Source organism: Melitaea cinxia, chromosome 12, assembly GCF_905220565.1.
Source record: "Melitaea cinxia chromosome 12, ilMelCinx1.1, whole genome shotgun sequence".
Lineage (NCBI taxonomy): Eukaryota > Metazoa > Arthropoda > Insecta > Lepidoptera > Nymphalidae > Melitaea > Melitaea cinxia.
In genome coordinates, this window is record NC_059405.1 from 10,633,285 (window position 1) to 10,648,670 (window position 15,386).

Genomic DNA, 15,386 nt, shown 5'->3' on the forward strand with positions numbered 1-15,386 from the left:
CTTTAGAAAAAATACTTAGTGTACGTATTGACTAAAATTATCAGACTCAAGCTTTTTAAACGGTTTTATTTAGCTCACCCCGTTTGTTTTATTTTTTATTAGTTACATTGATATCTCTTTGTATACCTTTTAATAAATCTGGATACTCTTAATGGATGAATTAATAATGAAAGTTAAGATGATCAATACTTATGATAAGGTGCCAAACAGTGGTGGCAAATAAAAGCTTTGTATCTAAAATGCTACATAATTATGTATATGGTATTTATTTTTGAAATTTTACGGAATACACAATAAAAATAAAGCATCTGTTGATTTTTTATTATATGTAGATATAAAACACACCATACAGACAAAATAAAATTGTAATTAGTTTCTTTAGCATGAAGAGGAACTTCTAATAGGAGTGTCGAGATCATAGTCTTTAAACACCTTAAAAAGACTGGCACCAAATTCGGAAAAAAAGAACATTCCGAATTCAGCTATAAAATCTTTCCAATTTTCATTTATGAGGGAATGCATTGTGTCACCTGAAAGTAAAACACAATAATTTAAATAGAGAAAAAAATTATCTTTAAAACTGTAAAAAAATCACAATTCTGTATTAAAATTGTTTTGTGGAAATATAAATATTTTGTAATGTGTACAGCCTATTTGTGAGTGAAAGATGACATGCGAGGGAAGGTCATGAGGTATACCAAACCCAATGAAAGTCGGTCTAACACTAAGTTTATTAAGATAATTGTAAGTATATACAGGCAGAAGTACAGACGTCATATGTGGAGTACGAAAATCTTAGGTATATGAAAACAGCAATTTCACTAGAACTAACCTAAATTAAAGGACGTTATTAGATTGCAGGGACAATTAGGTACATTGCTAAATGTGCGGTAACCCGTACACATTTATTAAATATTTTGTCAAAAAAGAAAAAGAAATGCGTATTTTATGTAAACCTTACATCTTCGAAATACGCCCGGCGCGGCAAACTGAATAATTTTAAACTATACTTATTAAAAAAATTAAACTCACTTTGTTCTTTGTCTCCATAATAAAGATTCGAGAACGTGAATTCAGCCATGCCTCTTATATTGTACGAAATGTCGAAATCCTTTAGATCGAAATATTTGTTACCATCTTTTTCAATAATTTCAAAATGCATGTTCATATACATTTGAATATTTTCTGTAAAATTAAAAAAAAAAAATGTCACATTACTGTATGAGGCGATAACATATGATTGTGTAACATTAGTTTGAATAGTTACCACATCTTAGTTATTTTGTAACAATAACGTAAATAAATGAATATTACTTCTTTGTAAATCTTACTTATTTGTACTTCAGCGGGTCCTTCTCCCTCAATAGGCTTTGAAAAAAGTGTTCCATCCGTTTTGTAATTAAATGTTACTTCCATATCCGTATGGAAGGTAATTTGCTCAACCTTAGTGTCAAAATTGATTCTGGAATAATAAACGCAATTATTATTAAAAAAAATACTCACTTCAACTTTATGACAATTCAAAAAAAAAATGCTTTGCTTTTATCTTATAGATAATTGTAATTGATCACTAAAAACTAACACTTTTAATTTATTGGATCCAAGCAGCGATATAGCTATTTATTTATTTATTTATTTATTTATTTATTTATTTACAGAAGAAAAAAAGATACAATTTATGTGATAAACAGTGCAGCAAAAACAATGAATAGTTTAACAGTGCACTGTGTTTCTAAAGTAATAATACTAAAGTACATACGATATTATATACTAACATAAAAATATGATATAAAGCTATACAAATATAAAAAAAGTAATAATCATAATAAAAATAATAAATGCGGTCATGTCAATCTCTCTCTTTAAGTTGTTCTAAAAAGAATTTTTTAAATATGTTTTTATAGTTATTTTTTTGAATTTTTTTTTTTTAAATTCGATGGCAGATTATTTATTAGGAAAGGAATAATATATTCAAGCGTACGTTTTCCATAAAAATTACTATGCCTAGGTATTTTTAATGTGTGATTTGTAATATTTCTTGTTAGTTTATAGTGACTCATTTTCACAATTTTCACATTTCTAATTTAAAGAAAGTAATCTATGAATTGAAGGTTATCCTATCGTTATCGTCGTGGTTGTCCTTTTTAACCGACTTCCAAAAAAGGAGGAGGTTCTCAATTCGAATGTATTTTTTTTTTATGTATGTTACATCAGAACTTTTGACTGGGTGGAGCGATTTCGACAAATTTTCTTTTAATCGAAAGGTGGTGTGTGCCGATTGGTCCCATTTAAATTTATTTGAGATCTAACAACTACTTTTCGAGCTATATCTAATAATGCGTTTTTACTTGACGCTTTTTTTTGACGACCTACGTTGTATTATACCACATAACTTTCTACTGAATGTACCGATTTTGATAATTCTTTTTTTGTTGGAAAGAAGATATCCCAAGTTTAGTACCATGATAAGGAAACCAGGACCTGATGATGGGATCCCAGAGAAATCGAAGGAAACTCTTGAAAATCCACAATAACTTTTTACTGGATGTACCGATTTTGATATATTCTTTTTTTTTGTTGGAAAGGGGATATCCCTAGTTTGGTACCATGATAAGGAAACTAGGATCTGATGATGGGATCCCAGAGAAATCGAGGGAACTTCTTGAAAATCCGCAATAACTTTTTACTGGGTGTACCGATTTTAATAATTTTTAATTTAGTCGAAAGCTGATGTTTGTCATGTGGTCACATATAAATTTTATTGAGATCTGATAACTACTTTTTGAGTAATCTTTCATAACGCGTAGTTACTTGACTATTTTTTCGTCGATCTACGTTGTATTACTTGTCGATGTAATTGAAGTCGGTTTTTTTTCGTTTGTCTGCAAACACAATTATTTTATTATTTAGTAGTTAGTAGTTCTACACAAAATATGGTGCAATAAAATTATTTCACCGGCGGGACTTTATTGTTAATGCTAAACTACTTAATTGTTTAAGTTTTAGTAAAACTTACGATAAATCATCTAATATGGCGCTGTTCATCCCCAGAGACTTAACATCGTCTATTTGAAGTATCCAACCATTGTGATCAATGTTTATAGGATTGGTTGTAATAGTATTAAGCGAGTTTGAGTAATTTCCATCACGGAAAATACATTTTACTGGAATATTCGCTGTAACAAATTTTGTATAACAATATTTTTATTTTATATAATTATTTTAAAAAAGAATGTTTTTGAAAAATAGTTTAGTTTATATCGTATACAGATTAAATTAAAATGTATTAACTGTAATAAATTAACTTACACAATGCCAAACCAATTGTGAACTGTATTGCAATAGTTACTAAGTACAATAAAGTACCCATGACTGAATAATGAATTTGTCAACTGTGACTAAATTCTTCCCAACTAAGCTTTTATACTTCTATTACTTGGTTTTTTCTAATTTAAATTTGTCACGGTTAGCGTAAATAAAAGGCTGTTCCACGGACAAAATTACAAAGGGACATTGAACACTATTTCAATGATATCAAGTTCGAAATTCAGACGGTTTTTTTTTTTATACATACCCTAAAGAACTATATATCATTATCACCCACATACTTTAATAATATTGAAAACATTTTGTTTTATTTGTTGACGACGAATTCCGTATACTTGTGAATTACGTTTACGGCAGTCAGCAAGTTAAAAAAAGCGAATGATTATTAATTATGTATTAATCATATATTAATACAGTTATTACCTTAAAACTAAATCTTATGACTAACGACTGCTTCAGTCGAAATGGGACTAAAAAGTGATCAAAATAATGTTACAATTAATAAAGTTAGAAATTAAAACAGCGGAGCATTAAAAGGTTAATAGGGGAAACTCGGCTAATGTGGGAAACTCGTAGGGTGGTCGCCAGGTGGTAGCAAAGTGGTCGCTTGGGAAGGTTCCATGAATTTGGTACGTCATCATATTCGTGGGATCAGGGTTCCATAACTTGTGTGTTGTAATTTTGTTTACTTGTTTTCAAAGAAAAGCTTTTACAAATAATAATATAAAAAGCTTCATTCTTCTTAGGCAATTACAAGAAAATTAAATTCCTAAACTTAAGTGCCCACAACTGGAATACCTATATTATTTTGTTACATACAAATTTTATTAGATATTACTAAAGAATAACCATACTTTTAAACCAACATATGTATACATCGCAAAACTATTCTTCGTTTGTTATAATAATCATGATCAACAAAAACGCCTGTCTTAAAAATTTGGGAGCATTTTGCATGTCATTGTCATTGCCGTTTATATATGTATCAACACACTTATGTATATAATAATTGTTAAATTTATATGTGAAATATGATATTGTTGTTTATTTATATTTATGTAAGTTATATATCCACAGGCTTTTATAATGCCCGTGCTTTTGTCGTTCCATTTTTTTTTTGTTTAAACATGCATCGGTATTTCACTGCAACTTTAGAAAACATAATAGCTAGCCTTAGAATCTCTAAAAATTGACACGAGTCCACTGACCAAGACTATTCTACATTACATATTGTTATTTTTTAGTTATTATTTTTATTATATGTACACTTATTTGTTAACTACAATATACGTATACTTAGTTGCTACTTACAATGTACACTTAACCTATGTTATTGTTAGTAGGTACTTTTTTTGTGTACTTAGAAAATCTTTTTATCCATTTTTTACCCGACTGCCAAGGAAGGGTTATGTCGCGCGTATCTTGTATGTATGTATGTATGTAATATTCTTTACTACCTCATATTTACAGAACCACTGAACGGATTTTTATAACTGAGGTATCGTTAGGTTCGTCTTAGCTGCCCAAGTGTTCTTAGATAGGTGACATTAAAAAAAATCAAACATGGCGGCTGCGCGAAGCCATTGTAGTTAATGAAAAAAAAAATTTTTTCTCGAAAACTACAATATGGGTATCAAATGAAGGGCAAAATACAAGGATTTTAAAAAGGTATATCATGATTATTATTACCGTAATACTAATAAAGAAATACAATATTAAAGTTTAAAAAATGTGGACTTTGCTCTTTCCCTAGCCTATGCCATGCCAAACTCGCCTCCTACGCGACGATCAACTTCGGGGTGTAGCCTTTCTAATAAAATACAATGGTTAAAAAAAATATACAATTTAAATTACAAATAAAAATTAATAAATGTCACACCAATTTACAATTACATTAATAAAATCAATAACAAATATATAATACCAAATACAAACAAATAATTTTAATAATAATTTCATTATATTAAAACTAATAGTTGTTGACTTAAGCAGTCACCTATTTGCTAAAGGTCAGGCTTACGTTGCTTTGAGCAGAGTGAGATCTTTCTCCGGGCTTGCTATCAGTTCTCTTGACCCTAAAAAATTACTTAATCAACCACATGATGTAAACTGTTTTAATGAATTGAACCGATTACGTAATTTGTCTGACTAAAAAAACATAAATAAAATAATAATTAAAAAAAAAAACAAAAAACCCGCCTGCGTGAAGAACAACTAATAGAAAATCAACTGAAAAAGCTGGAACAAGATAAAAATTCAATATGCACACAAAGTCAGCGAAATAAATAGAAACAATATCAAACATTTTGTGCTGTACATTTAAAATATATTAATACGGTAGTCCTTCGAAACTTTATGCAACGTCGTAGATAATATGCAGTCGGAGACATGCTCAAAGAGAGAATGATTTGACTTATCCTTCAATTTCATGCCTCCGGTCCTGAGCCTCATGGATGGTTAAGACGCGCGATCCCTCACCGGACCCGTATCCCTGTGTATTGTTGTTTATTTTGAGTTGATAGTAACCGTCGTTACGGTCATGAGCACTTTTTAGAATTTGTAACTTAATAAATGTCAATATTTCATTAAATATTAGCTTATTTGTTTAAGATCTATTCATACATTGAATTTTTTACTCTTATAATAGCACTTCGTTAATATTATTTATACTCGAATTAATAATGACGCTCTAAAAGCGATAAGGCTTCTGAAGATAAAAGATTGCTGAAAGAAGTAATTTCAAGAAGTATTTATTTTTGTACATTTGTTTTTGAGTATTTCCATAGTCTAGAATGTTTAGTATCATTGAGTGTGTGTGTCGGTAACAAAGTTCAGGCCGTCAACTAGCAATAGCTAGTAAATAAAAGGTACATACATAACGAAATTTAGGAATGTGCCTCATTGTAGTTCACTGAAAATTCAAGCTTTGTCCACATTTATGTTGCAGTGTTAATTGATTATAACGGAAGATACGAGTAGTTTAGCCATTACAGAATATTTATTTCCTAGCAATCATACGCATAACTTCTTGATTCTGTTTATGAAAAAAAAAACAGGCCAAGTGCGAGTCGAACTCGCGCACGAAGGGTTTATTTATTTATTTATTAATACTTTATTGCACAATACATTAAAGAATTGTACAAAAGGCGGGCTTAATGCTAAAAGCATTCTCTACCAGCCAATCTTAGGACGTACAAGAGCAGATGTTTGTAGGTGCGCAAAATCGAGTATTAGTAAAATTCAGATAAAGAAGAAAAAAGGGAGGAAATATACAGTAACGTTAGTTTAGTATATATATATTCCATTAAAATATAAAAATACATAAACAGATACAAGCTGGCATTCATACATACATACATACATACATAGGTACATACATGCATAAATACATACATACATAATACTTAATAAGCTGACGACAATAATAATCAAAACACAGTTACAGTGTTTATTGAGTTCACCAAATTAGGTTAAATTTTGGCTAAGAAGAACCCCTTGACTTGCCTCTTAAATGAGTTACGTGAAGGAGCTTTACGGATGGACTCGGGTGACGTATTCCAGAGACGAACAGCAGAAACAGCAAATGAATCAGACAAAAACCCAGACCTATGAATAGGAGTAGAAAGTAGATGAGATTATTTGAAGAGCGGAGAGATCTTTCATGAGATTCATGAAATTCAAAAATTACTCTTGTTGTATGGGAGACCCCTTAAACAATTATTATATCTAATTTTTAGTATTTGTTTTCATTCGGTAATAGAAATACATCGTTTGTGAAAATTTTAACTAACTATCATGGTTCCTGAGATACAGCCTGGTGACAGACGGACGCACGGAAGGACGAACGTTTTACCCTTTGGGTACGGAACCCTAAAAACAAAACTTTTAGTTAGAATGCGTGTATCGTTAAGTTTTTGTTATAGCATTAGCTTTTTTTTAAGTATATTCTATGAATAAATTACAATGATTTATTTAAATTTAAATAATTGAAAAAAAAATTAAAATTCAAATGACATTTTTTTAATTCATAATTATACTTTTAAATTAATCGCTTTTCAAAATTGACGCTATAACTGCCCGACAGCAAGAACTGTTGGAAATTTGTCTGGAAACATAGACTATGCAAATACCTTTAATTAATAAATACCGAACGTTAAGTTGACAACTTGTTGGCGCAAGACGTCGCGTTGGCGCAAGACGACGCGTTGGCACAAGATGACGCGTTGGCGCAACGGTCACAGCACTGGTTTGTTGCTGTTGCGCTGGCTGTTGCGAGTTCGATCGCCCCCACCTGACAAAAATTTGTATTGGCCATATAGATGTTTGCCGTGGTCTGGGTGTTTGTGCAGTCATTGCGTGTCTCCCCACCGTGCCTCGGAGAGCACGTTAAGCCGTCAGTCCCGGTTCTTATCATGTGCATTTGATAGAGATCGTTATTCATAGTAGGGAATATATCCACCAGCCCATAGTTGAGCAGCGTGGTGGATTAAGCTCTGACCCTTCTCCTACATGGGGAAAGTTGCCTATGCCCAGCAGTGGGATATTACAGGCTTTAGCGTTCGTTAAGAGAAATATTTTATAATTATGAAATATCTTGAGATTTCTGAGCTATTATTACTTTGAAGAGATAATGGAAGTGGAGATAATAGGTATATAAAATCAATATTCGCTTAAAACGAAAAGATACAAAGTAGAACGGAAATGAAATACAAAATGACAGATATCGTTCTAACATGTAGACTGTAAGTCTTAAATAAATAAAATAATTATTATTATAAGTATTATTAAATGATTACGAGACAGCATTTTGTTTATATCAAAACTACACACAAAATTAGCGTTTATTAGACTAGCCCGTTGGCGCAGTTTGTAGTGGCCCTGCTTTCTGTTCCACGGGTTGCGGGTTCGATTCCCGCCTGAGTCTGGGTGTAATATTTGTATTTTATATTTATATATGTATTATTTCTATGAATATTTATTAAAAAAAAATATAGAAATAACAGTCGGCTGTTACCTGTAACACAAGCATTAAGTTACTTACCATAGGAACAGACGACCGTGTGGGTATGTTACCTATATGATATTTATTTATTTACTATATGACATTTTAAAGCTTTATACAGTAGTTTTAGTATTAATCTTAGTCTGATTAAAAATGTCAATGACAATTCATTTATTTTCAACCGATCGCAAAAAAGGAGGGTTATATTCGGTCGTCGTATATACGTTTTGTAAGTTTCTCGATATCTTCCGAAATAGTGAACTGACTTGGAAAATTATTTTCTTTTATTTAAAAAGTTTACTTAAGAGTTAGTCATATTTATCCAATCTCCTCAAGAAATAAGAAGCATAAAACTATATAGCATTTATTTTCTATTTTTTTTTGTATTTTTTATAAATCTTTATAATTTCAAAGATTAGAGTTTTGATTTAATTCATATAAATATATGTGAATATATATGTATATATCCTTCCTTTTACTATTCTTAGTATGATATCATAAACATTCACATTGTTAATTACATATCAATAAAAAAACAACAGTAGATGTCATTACTATTTTTACGTTAAGTTTCAATCAAACCAGAATCTTTAACCTGATTTGCTCAGGTTTATGAAAGGTGCGATATTTATAATATACAAAAGGTTACAAAATCCAGTTAACAGTGACTTTAAATGGAGTAAATAAAATTGTATCTTGTCTAAAATAAAATAGATGTATATATAAAAGTACGGGGAAGAAAACTCGATGCACACTTCGTTACTAGGTCTGAGCCTTAATGGCCATCATGAGTTATTCGTTGTACTTTATATTATTGGCAGTGCAGCTGACGAGTATCTCGGCTACACGTAAGTTACTTTATTCAGTTATAAAAATTTTATATTAAAAATTAATGTTTAATTATACAACCAAATATACCATTCATCATTACAGCCTATACAGTCCACTGCTGGACATAGGCCTCCACAAGTTTACGCCAAAAATAACGTGAACACATGTGTTTTGCCCATAGTCACCACGCTGGGCAGGCGGGTTGGTGACCGCAGGGCTAGCTTTGTCGCACCGAAGACGCTGCTGCCCGTCTTCGGCCTGTGTATTTCAAAGCCAGCAGTTGGATGGTTATCCCGCCACCGGTCAGCTTTTTAAGTTCCAAGGTGGTAGTGGAACTGTGTTATTCCTTAGTCGCCTCTTACGACACCCACGGGAAGAGAGGGGATGGCTATATTCTTTAGTACCGTAGCCACACAGTATAAATATACCATTATGATAAAGAAATTCAACAGACACATTCATTTCACATTCAATGGCCTTTAGTTTAGTAAAAATCCTGTTTAGTAGTCTCGACATAAAACATATCACAAAAAATATTTGTATATAATTATATAAACACACAACAACAAGGCACGTTAGATTTCGTTGATGCAAAAATATACATAAACGCTGCGCTGGTGCAGCGGTCACAGAACTGGTTGTTGCGCTGGGGTTCGCAGGTTCGGTTTACGTTCATGACGTACATTTGTATTTGTCATATAGATAGATAGTTTGTCGTGGTCCGAGTTCTTGTGTTTTGTATGCTTCCGGACCCCAGGAGTAAATACCGCTGGGGGCCGTTAAGTGGGAAGCGTTTATTTATTTATTTTGTAACATTTGCCTTATTTCTAATACCAACAATTATATATATGTAGTAAAAAATGTATTTTTTTAATATACTAAAAATTAAGGCCGCTAATAGCCCGTTGGCGCAGTTTGTAGTGACCCTGCTTTCTGCTCCGAGGGTTGTGGGTTCGATTCCTACCCCGAGTCTACGTGTAATATAAATATTTATTTATATATTTATATATGTATTATTTATAAATATGTTTATCGAAAAAAATATGTGTAGCTATACCAGTCGGCTGTTACCTATAACACAAGCATTAAGTTGCTTACTTTAGGAACAGACGACCGTGTGTATTGTATAAATATTTATTTTATTTATTTATTAAGTACGATTTCACGATTTTTTTTATATTACACACATATATCCTTTGTTTGTGCTATACAAACAAACTTAACAAAGAGATGCACGAGAAAAAAATTATAAAGTTTTAATATTTGACATTAATCATGCTCAAATGCGAAATTATCTACACTAATATTATAAAGATGAAATATTTAAAAGGCTAAAACTACTAAACTGATTTGAAAAATTCTTTCACTGTTGGGCAGCTACATTATCCGCGGGTGACAAAGGCTATATTATATTATCAAAATAAAATAAAAAAATAAAATAGGGAAATAAAATAAAATTGAAAATTTTGTTTAATACCCGTGCAAAGCCGGATCCGAATGCTAGTATGCAATAAAAATATATTTTACTGCTATCATCCGACATAATTATGTATTATATATTAAACTGACAGAAAAATCTCATCTATCCTTTTATTCACCGCTAAATCACAGTACTAAAAAGTAATGAAATAAAATGGCCTCTTAGATAGTAATAGTAATTGGGCGATAGGCCGTCTTATTTTACAATAAAACAATACTATACTAAACATTTTTGTCCTGACAGAACCACTACCACTGAAATGTATTCTTCAAGACAACCATTTCTTGACGATATTCAACAAAGGCAATGGTCGTACCAACCCTGACGACGGTCTTACCATTAATGTTCCCGCATTAGATAAGTTGAAGATAGATTATGTTAAAGTTGACAGAGACGGCTTTTTGCTTGAAGCGAAGGATCTAGAAATTGAAGGACTAGAGAATGCAATTTTGGATGACTTTGGGTTAGTATTGTAATTTAATACTTTTATTTTATAAATATTCTATGGCTTGCTGTGATTAAAACAATTTCATATTTGACACTAAAATAATATTAAAGAGAAGAAGATTAAAAGAAAATTAAGTCCATAATAGTCTTGTTATAAATATTAAAAAAAACTTCTATTTTACAGAATAAATCTAGTTAATAACATCTCCCATGTAACCTTCCATACGGATATACTTACAAAATGTTTATATAAGGCAGATGGGTCGGTATTATTTTTACCGATTAATGGCGAAGGCTATAGCATCGTATCTCTCAGTAAGTAATCTAAGTAAAGTAGCACATTTATTTATTTTATAGGAAGCCAACATAGTGTACATTGTTAAATTGTAAAAGTATAATAATTTGTTATCATCGTACAATTTTGAATTGTAATTCGTATAACTAACGTCTTATTAAATTTTTGATGTTAATTTTAGAAAATTTACAAGTTGGTATGGTAATTCCGTTTGACATTGTGGACAAAAACGGTAAAAAGTATTTCGAACTGATGAGTTACGACTACTGGTACGATGTAAGAGACAATGCAAATATAAGTTTTTCCAATCTTTACTACGGAGACAAAGAAAAAAGTAAGTAAATATTACAACTAATAGGCCACTTTTTCTTCCATGGTATATTTTAGTTTAGGCTGGGCGTTGATGTACCACATAGAACACACAGCAGTAACAACAAATAGCAGTAAAAGATCTTAAACTTCGTGAAAATCTAGTTTCACAAGTAATTAATTATTTTTATAGTGATTTTAATTTTATTTTGAAACGTTTTTTTTTTCAGGTGACATCATGCATTATCTTTTAAATCAGAACTGGAAATTTATGACAGTACGTTATGGGACGAATTTTATGGCAGAATTCGCGAAACGTTTTTTCAGCATGTTCAAAAATTATTTCCTCTCAACGCCTTTGAGGGATTTCGGTACTTGCTAAAAATATAAACATTTTTTGTTCTATATAATTATGTATATGATTCTCATGATAACACACTTCATGCTAAAACTTAAAATTATCAGTGATTCATGAGCATACAAATTTAAATAATTAATCGTAGTATAACACAAAATATAAATATTATGTAAAAAATTGCATCAAATATATGTTTACAAACATTATTTGTTATTAATTTCCTCTAATTTCAAAACAATGTATATTTAACGACAAATGATGCGTTACGAAGGCCGAAAAAAAGTCATCATAGTACCTACTTACTTCAATTCATTTCAGTTATTACAAAAAAAAAAAACAGGCCAAGTGCGAGTCGCACTCGCACCTAGGGTTCCGTACAAAAAATATTAAAAATATTTTTATTATATGATGTAACCAAAAATTTATGCTTTTTGCAATTTTTCCTTTATTTATACTATAAGACGTTTCTTCGTACCAAATTTTAAGATTCCGAGTTCACGGGAAGTACCCTGTAGGTTTTGATTCCCTTGCGAGTGTCGAAAATTTGCAGAATAAACGGCTGTATCTTTTGATTGTGTTGTCTTAGAAGTTTAATTTTTTCACAACTCCAAGGAACAACAGTAGACTTGATTATTTTATAAGTTTCAGCTTGATAACTGAAAGCGTCCCTGAGAAAATGGGGTCTTGATATACAGACGGACAACAAAGTGATATTATAAGGGTTCCGTTTTTCCTTTTGAGGTACGGAACCCTAAAAACACACTTTGCCTGTTCATTTAATTTAACCTTGCTTTTATTAACTTTTTAAAGTACATCATAGTACTTCCAAACAAAAATATTAATATTACACTATAATCAACAACTTTAGCGCGCTCAAGGTTACTTGCATTCTTTGATCTTTAAGCCAATGAGTACGGAATTTTTAAATAATCGAAATACATATTGCAATTTATAATTGAAACTAATTAAATAGTTTATTGCTTTTGTTACAAGATTTTTATATGTATCCAAAAGTACAAGAGTGTGTATCATTTGTGTTTGTATATTACCTAAATACACACATAAATGAATATAATTTAATGATCACTGCTGAATAATAATCACTCGAGAACTATTGATCCAATGTTAAAAAATGAACTTGCTTATCTATTCTCCAAAATTAAAAAATTAAAAAAAATAGGAGTGGGAAAATAATTCAATTTACTTTAAAATATTATTAAAATAAGTAATAAAATAAATTGGTAAGAAACATAATGAGCGTGTTAAAGTTTTCTTTCGCAATACATTTGTATTTTGTGCTGCGCACAAATACACAATACAGTATTTTTAATGTTTTTATATTCTGTATAATATATTTATGACGAACTATTTTAACAATAGTATTTTCAATAAAAAACAAACATACTTTTTAACATGTTTCGGTAGTTTTCATCATAACTATGAAACGCGTTGCAGAAAAAGATTAAACTTATATATTAAATTGAATATATGAATTATGGTAATAACCTATTTGAATAAGGTAATTAGGTTGTTTAAGTTAAATTTTAATACCTGCATCTATCATAACAGCTCCATCTTTTGGAGTCAGTATACACTGCATGTAACATCCTTCAGAGGTGAGTGGCGCCCTCTCTGGTTCCGGCAGCGACAAAGGCAAAGACTAAAACAAGATTCGTAATATTCTATAGTAGTCACAATACCTAATAAAAGAGTACATCACTGGCAATTCTATTCATACGAGTAAATAGAAAAGAAATGTAACTTTTTTTCATGTACCTATTAATTGATGAAACGAAAACAAATTATACGTTTGAAAACCTTACCATAAATATTATGTAACGAGTCTATGTATTTGCATGGATTCCACAAATTGTTGAGCTTCGTTAGCGAGTCTTCAGCGCTATCGGTAGTTTGAAAAGATAGAAAAATCTGGTACGTATCAAAACTTAAATATATCTAATAATCGGTCACGTTAGGCTGTAAGTACCAATTGTTATCATATACACATGATAGCGATCGTTACTCATATTAGGGATATATGTATTATCCGTCAACCCGCAGTGGAGTAGCAAGGTGGATTAAGCGGACCCTTCTACTACATTGAGAAAGAGGCCTATACCCAGCAGTGGGATGTTTCAAGGTGAATTCTTTGTCGACCACTGTACTATAATATATATAACTACATTTATGCAAATTAGACCCATCACAAAGTTTTTTAATAAATTCTATTTAATAATCTAACATAATCAACCGTATTTAAGGCAAGGCAATTTATGTCACTGAGGTTTAAGTATTGCCAGTTTTCATTTCTTAAATCTTTAGTTGCGAAGTAATACTTATGTATCTTGCTTGAACGTGTTTTTTTGTTTGTTTTACTCTTTGTACCTTCAAAATAAAATTTATGTGGCTTTGAAATATCTTACTTTTACAAAGTAAACATTTTACTTTAGAGGTAAAATTTGCTTAAGATCTCTTACAACACTATTATAAAATTAAGATAAGATTGTTTATATTGTTAAAATGTTTATGTATAAAGATATAATATATTTCCGTAAAAATTTTAGTGCTCTGTTCGAGGTTAGAATATAACAATAGTTATAAATTTTACCTTTTGCTTTACATATATTACTTGTTTTACTTTAGATAGCGCATGACAACTTTATCGAGAGAGCTCCTGGGGGGATTGGGGATTGGGTCGGTAACGCGCTTGCGATGCTTCTGGTGTTGCAGGCGTCTATAAGCTACGGTAATCGCTTACCATCAGGTGAGCCGTACGCTTGTTTGCCGACCTAGTGACATAAAAAAAAAAAAAAAAAACCACAAAACTCTGATGAAAGTATTATTGACTAAACCAAGTAGGGTAATATGAGACATTACAATATTTAAAACACATTTTTTACTCTCCTTAATTTCAGACGATGATTACATTGAAATTAAAAAGTATCTCGATTTACTTTAACAAACTGCTTACATAAAATATGAACTCAAGCCGACATTTCACTTTTCTTTTTCCCTTATAAACTTCGCAGTTTTCCATTAACATCTAATTCAAGGAACGAAAAAGGATAATAAAGAAATTATTAACAAATTGTTGCATTTACAATATTAGGTTATTTATATTTGAAAGAATGTTAAGTATTTTATCGAAAAATCTTATTTTTTTAGTTGTTAAATAAATATTTCAATAAGTTATTTATATAAACGACATAACTATAAAAAAGTAGTTGTCTGTAAAGTCGGTTTACGAACGTTTTACGTGATAAGTGATAACGTCATAAAGAAACGTCGATGAAAAATAAATTGCATACTTTTATAAATTGAATTGAATTATTATCAC

At 30.7% G+C, this 15,386-nt stretch overlaps 2 protein-coding genes across 2 annotated transcripts; one reads left to right on the forward strand and one right to left on the reverse strand.

Annotated features, from left to right (window-relative positions):
• Window positions 1-299: 299 nt before the first annotated feature.
• On the reverse strand, window positions 300-1,450 carry LOC123658748. Its single transcript, XM_045594089.1, has 3 exons — window positions 1,332-1,450; window positions 1,033-1,185; window positions 300-530 (listed from the first exon to the last, which is right to left on the reverse strand). The coding sequence occupies exons 1-3, from the start codon at window positions 1,414-1,416 to the stop codon at window positions 379-381; spliced, it is 390 nt and encodes a 129-aa protein (XP_045450045.1). The 5' UTR covers window positions 1,417-1,450; the 3' UTR covers window positions 300-378.
• A 7,657-nt stretch (window positions 1,451-9,107) lies between these two features.
• On the forward strand, window positions 9,108-12,073 carry LOC123658231. Its single transcript, XM_045593673.1, has 5 exons — window positions 9,108-9,177; window positions 10,884-11,103; window positions 11,272-11,402; window positions 11,564-11,716; window positions 11,922-12,073. Exons 1-5 carry the CDS (start codon window positions 9,108-9,110, stop codon window positions 12,071-12,073), a joined length of 726 nt encoding a protein of 241 aa, XP_045449629.1.
• Window positions 12,074-15,386: the final 3,313 nt, after the last annotated feature.

Bases quoted from the DNA above. Each gene is read 5' to 3' on its own strand.
- LOC123658748 (XM_045594089.1), bottom strand. From the start codon at position 1,416: ATGGAAGTAACATTTAATTACAAAACGGATGGAACACTTTTTTCAAAG. The intron at 1,186-1,331 runs GTAAGATTTACA...TTAATTTTACAG, and splicing joins ACCCGCTGAAGTACAAATAA to AAAATATTCAAATGTATATG. The intron at 531-1,032 runs GTGAGTTTAATT...TTTTACTTTCAG, and splicing joins TTATGGAGACAAAGAACAAA to GTGACACAATGCATTCCCTC.
- LOC123658231 (XM_045593673.1), top strand. From the start codon at position 9,108: ATGGCCATCATGAGTTATTCGTTGTACTTTATATTATTGGCAGTGCAG. The intron at 9,178-10,883 runs GTAAGTTACTTT...TTGTCCTGACAG, and splicing joins GACGAGTATCTCGGCTACAC to AACCACTACCACTGAAATGT. The intron at 11,104-11,271 runs GTTAGTATTGTA...TCTATTTTACAG, and splicing joins GCAATTTTGGATGACTTTGG to AATAAATCTAGTTAATAACA.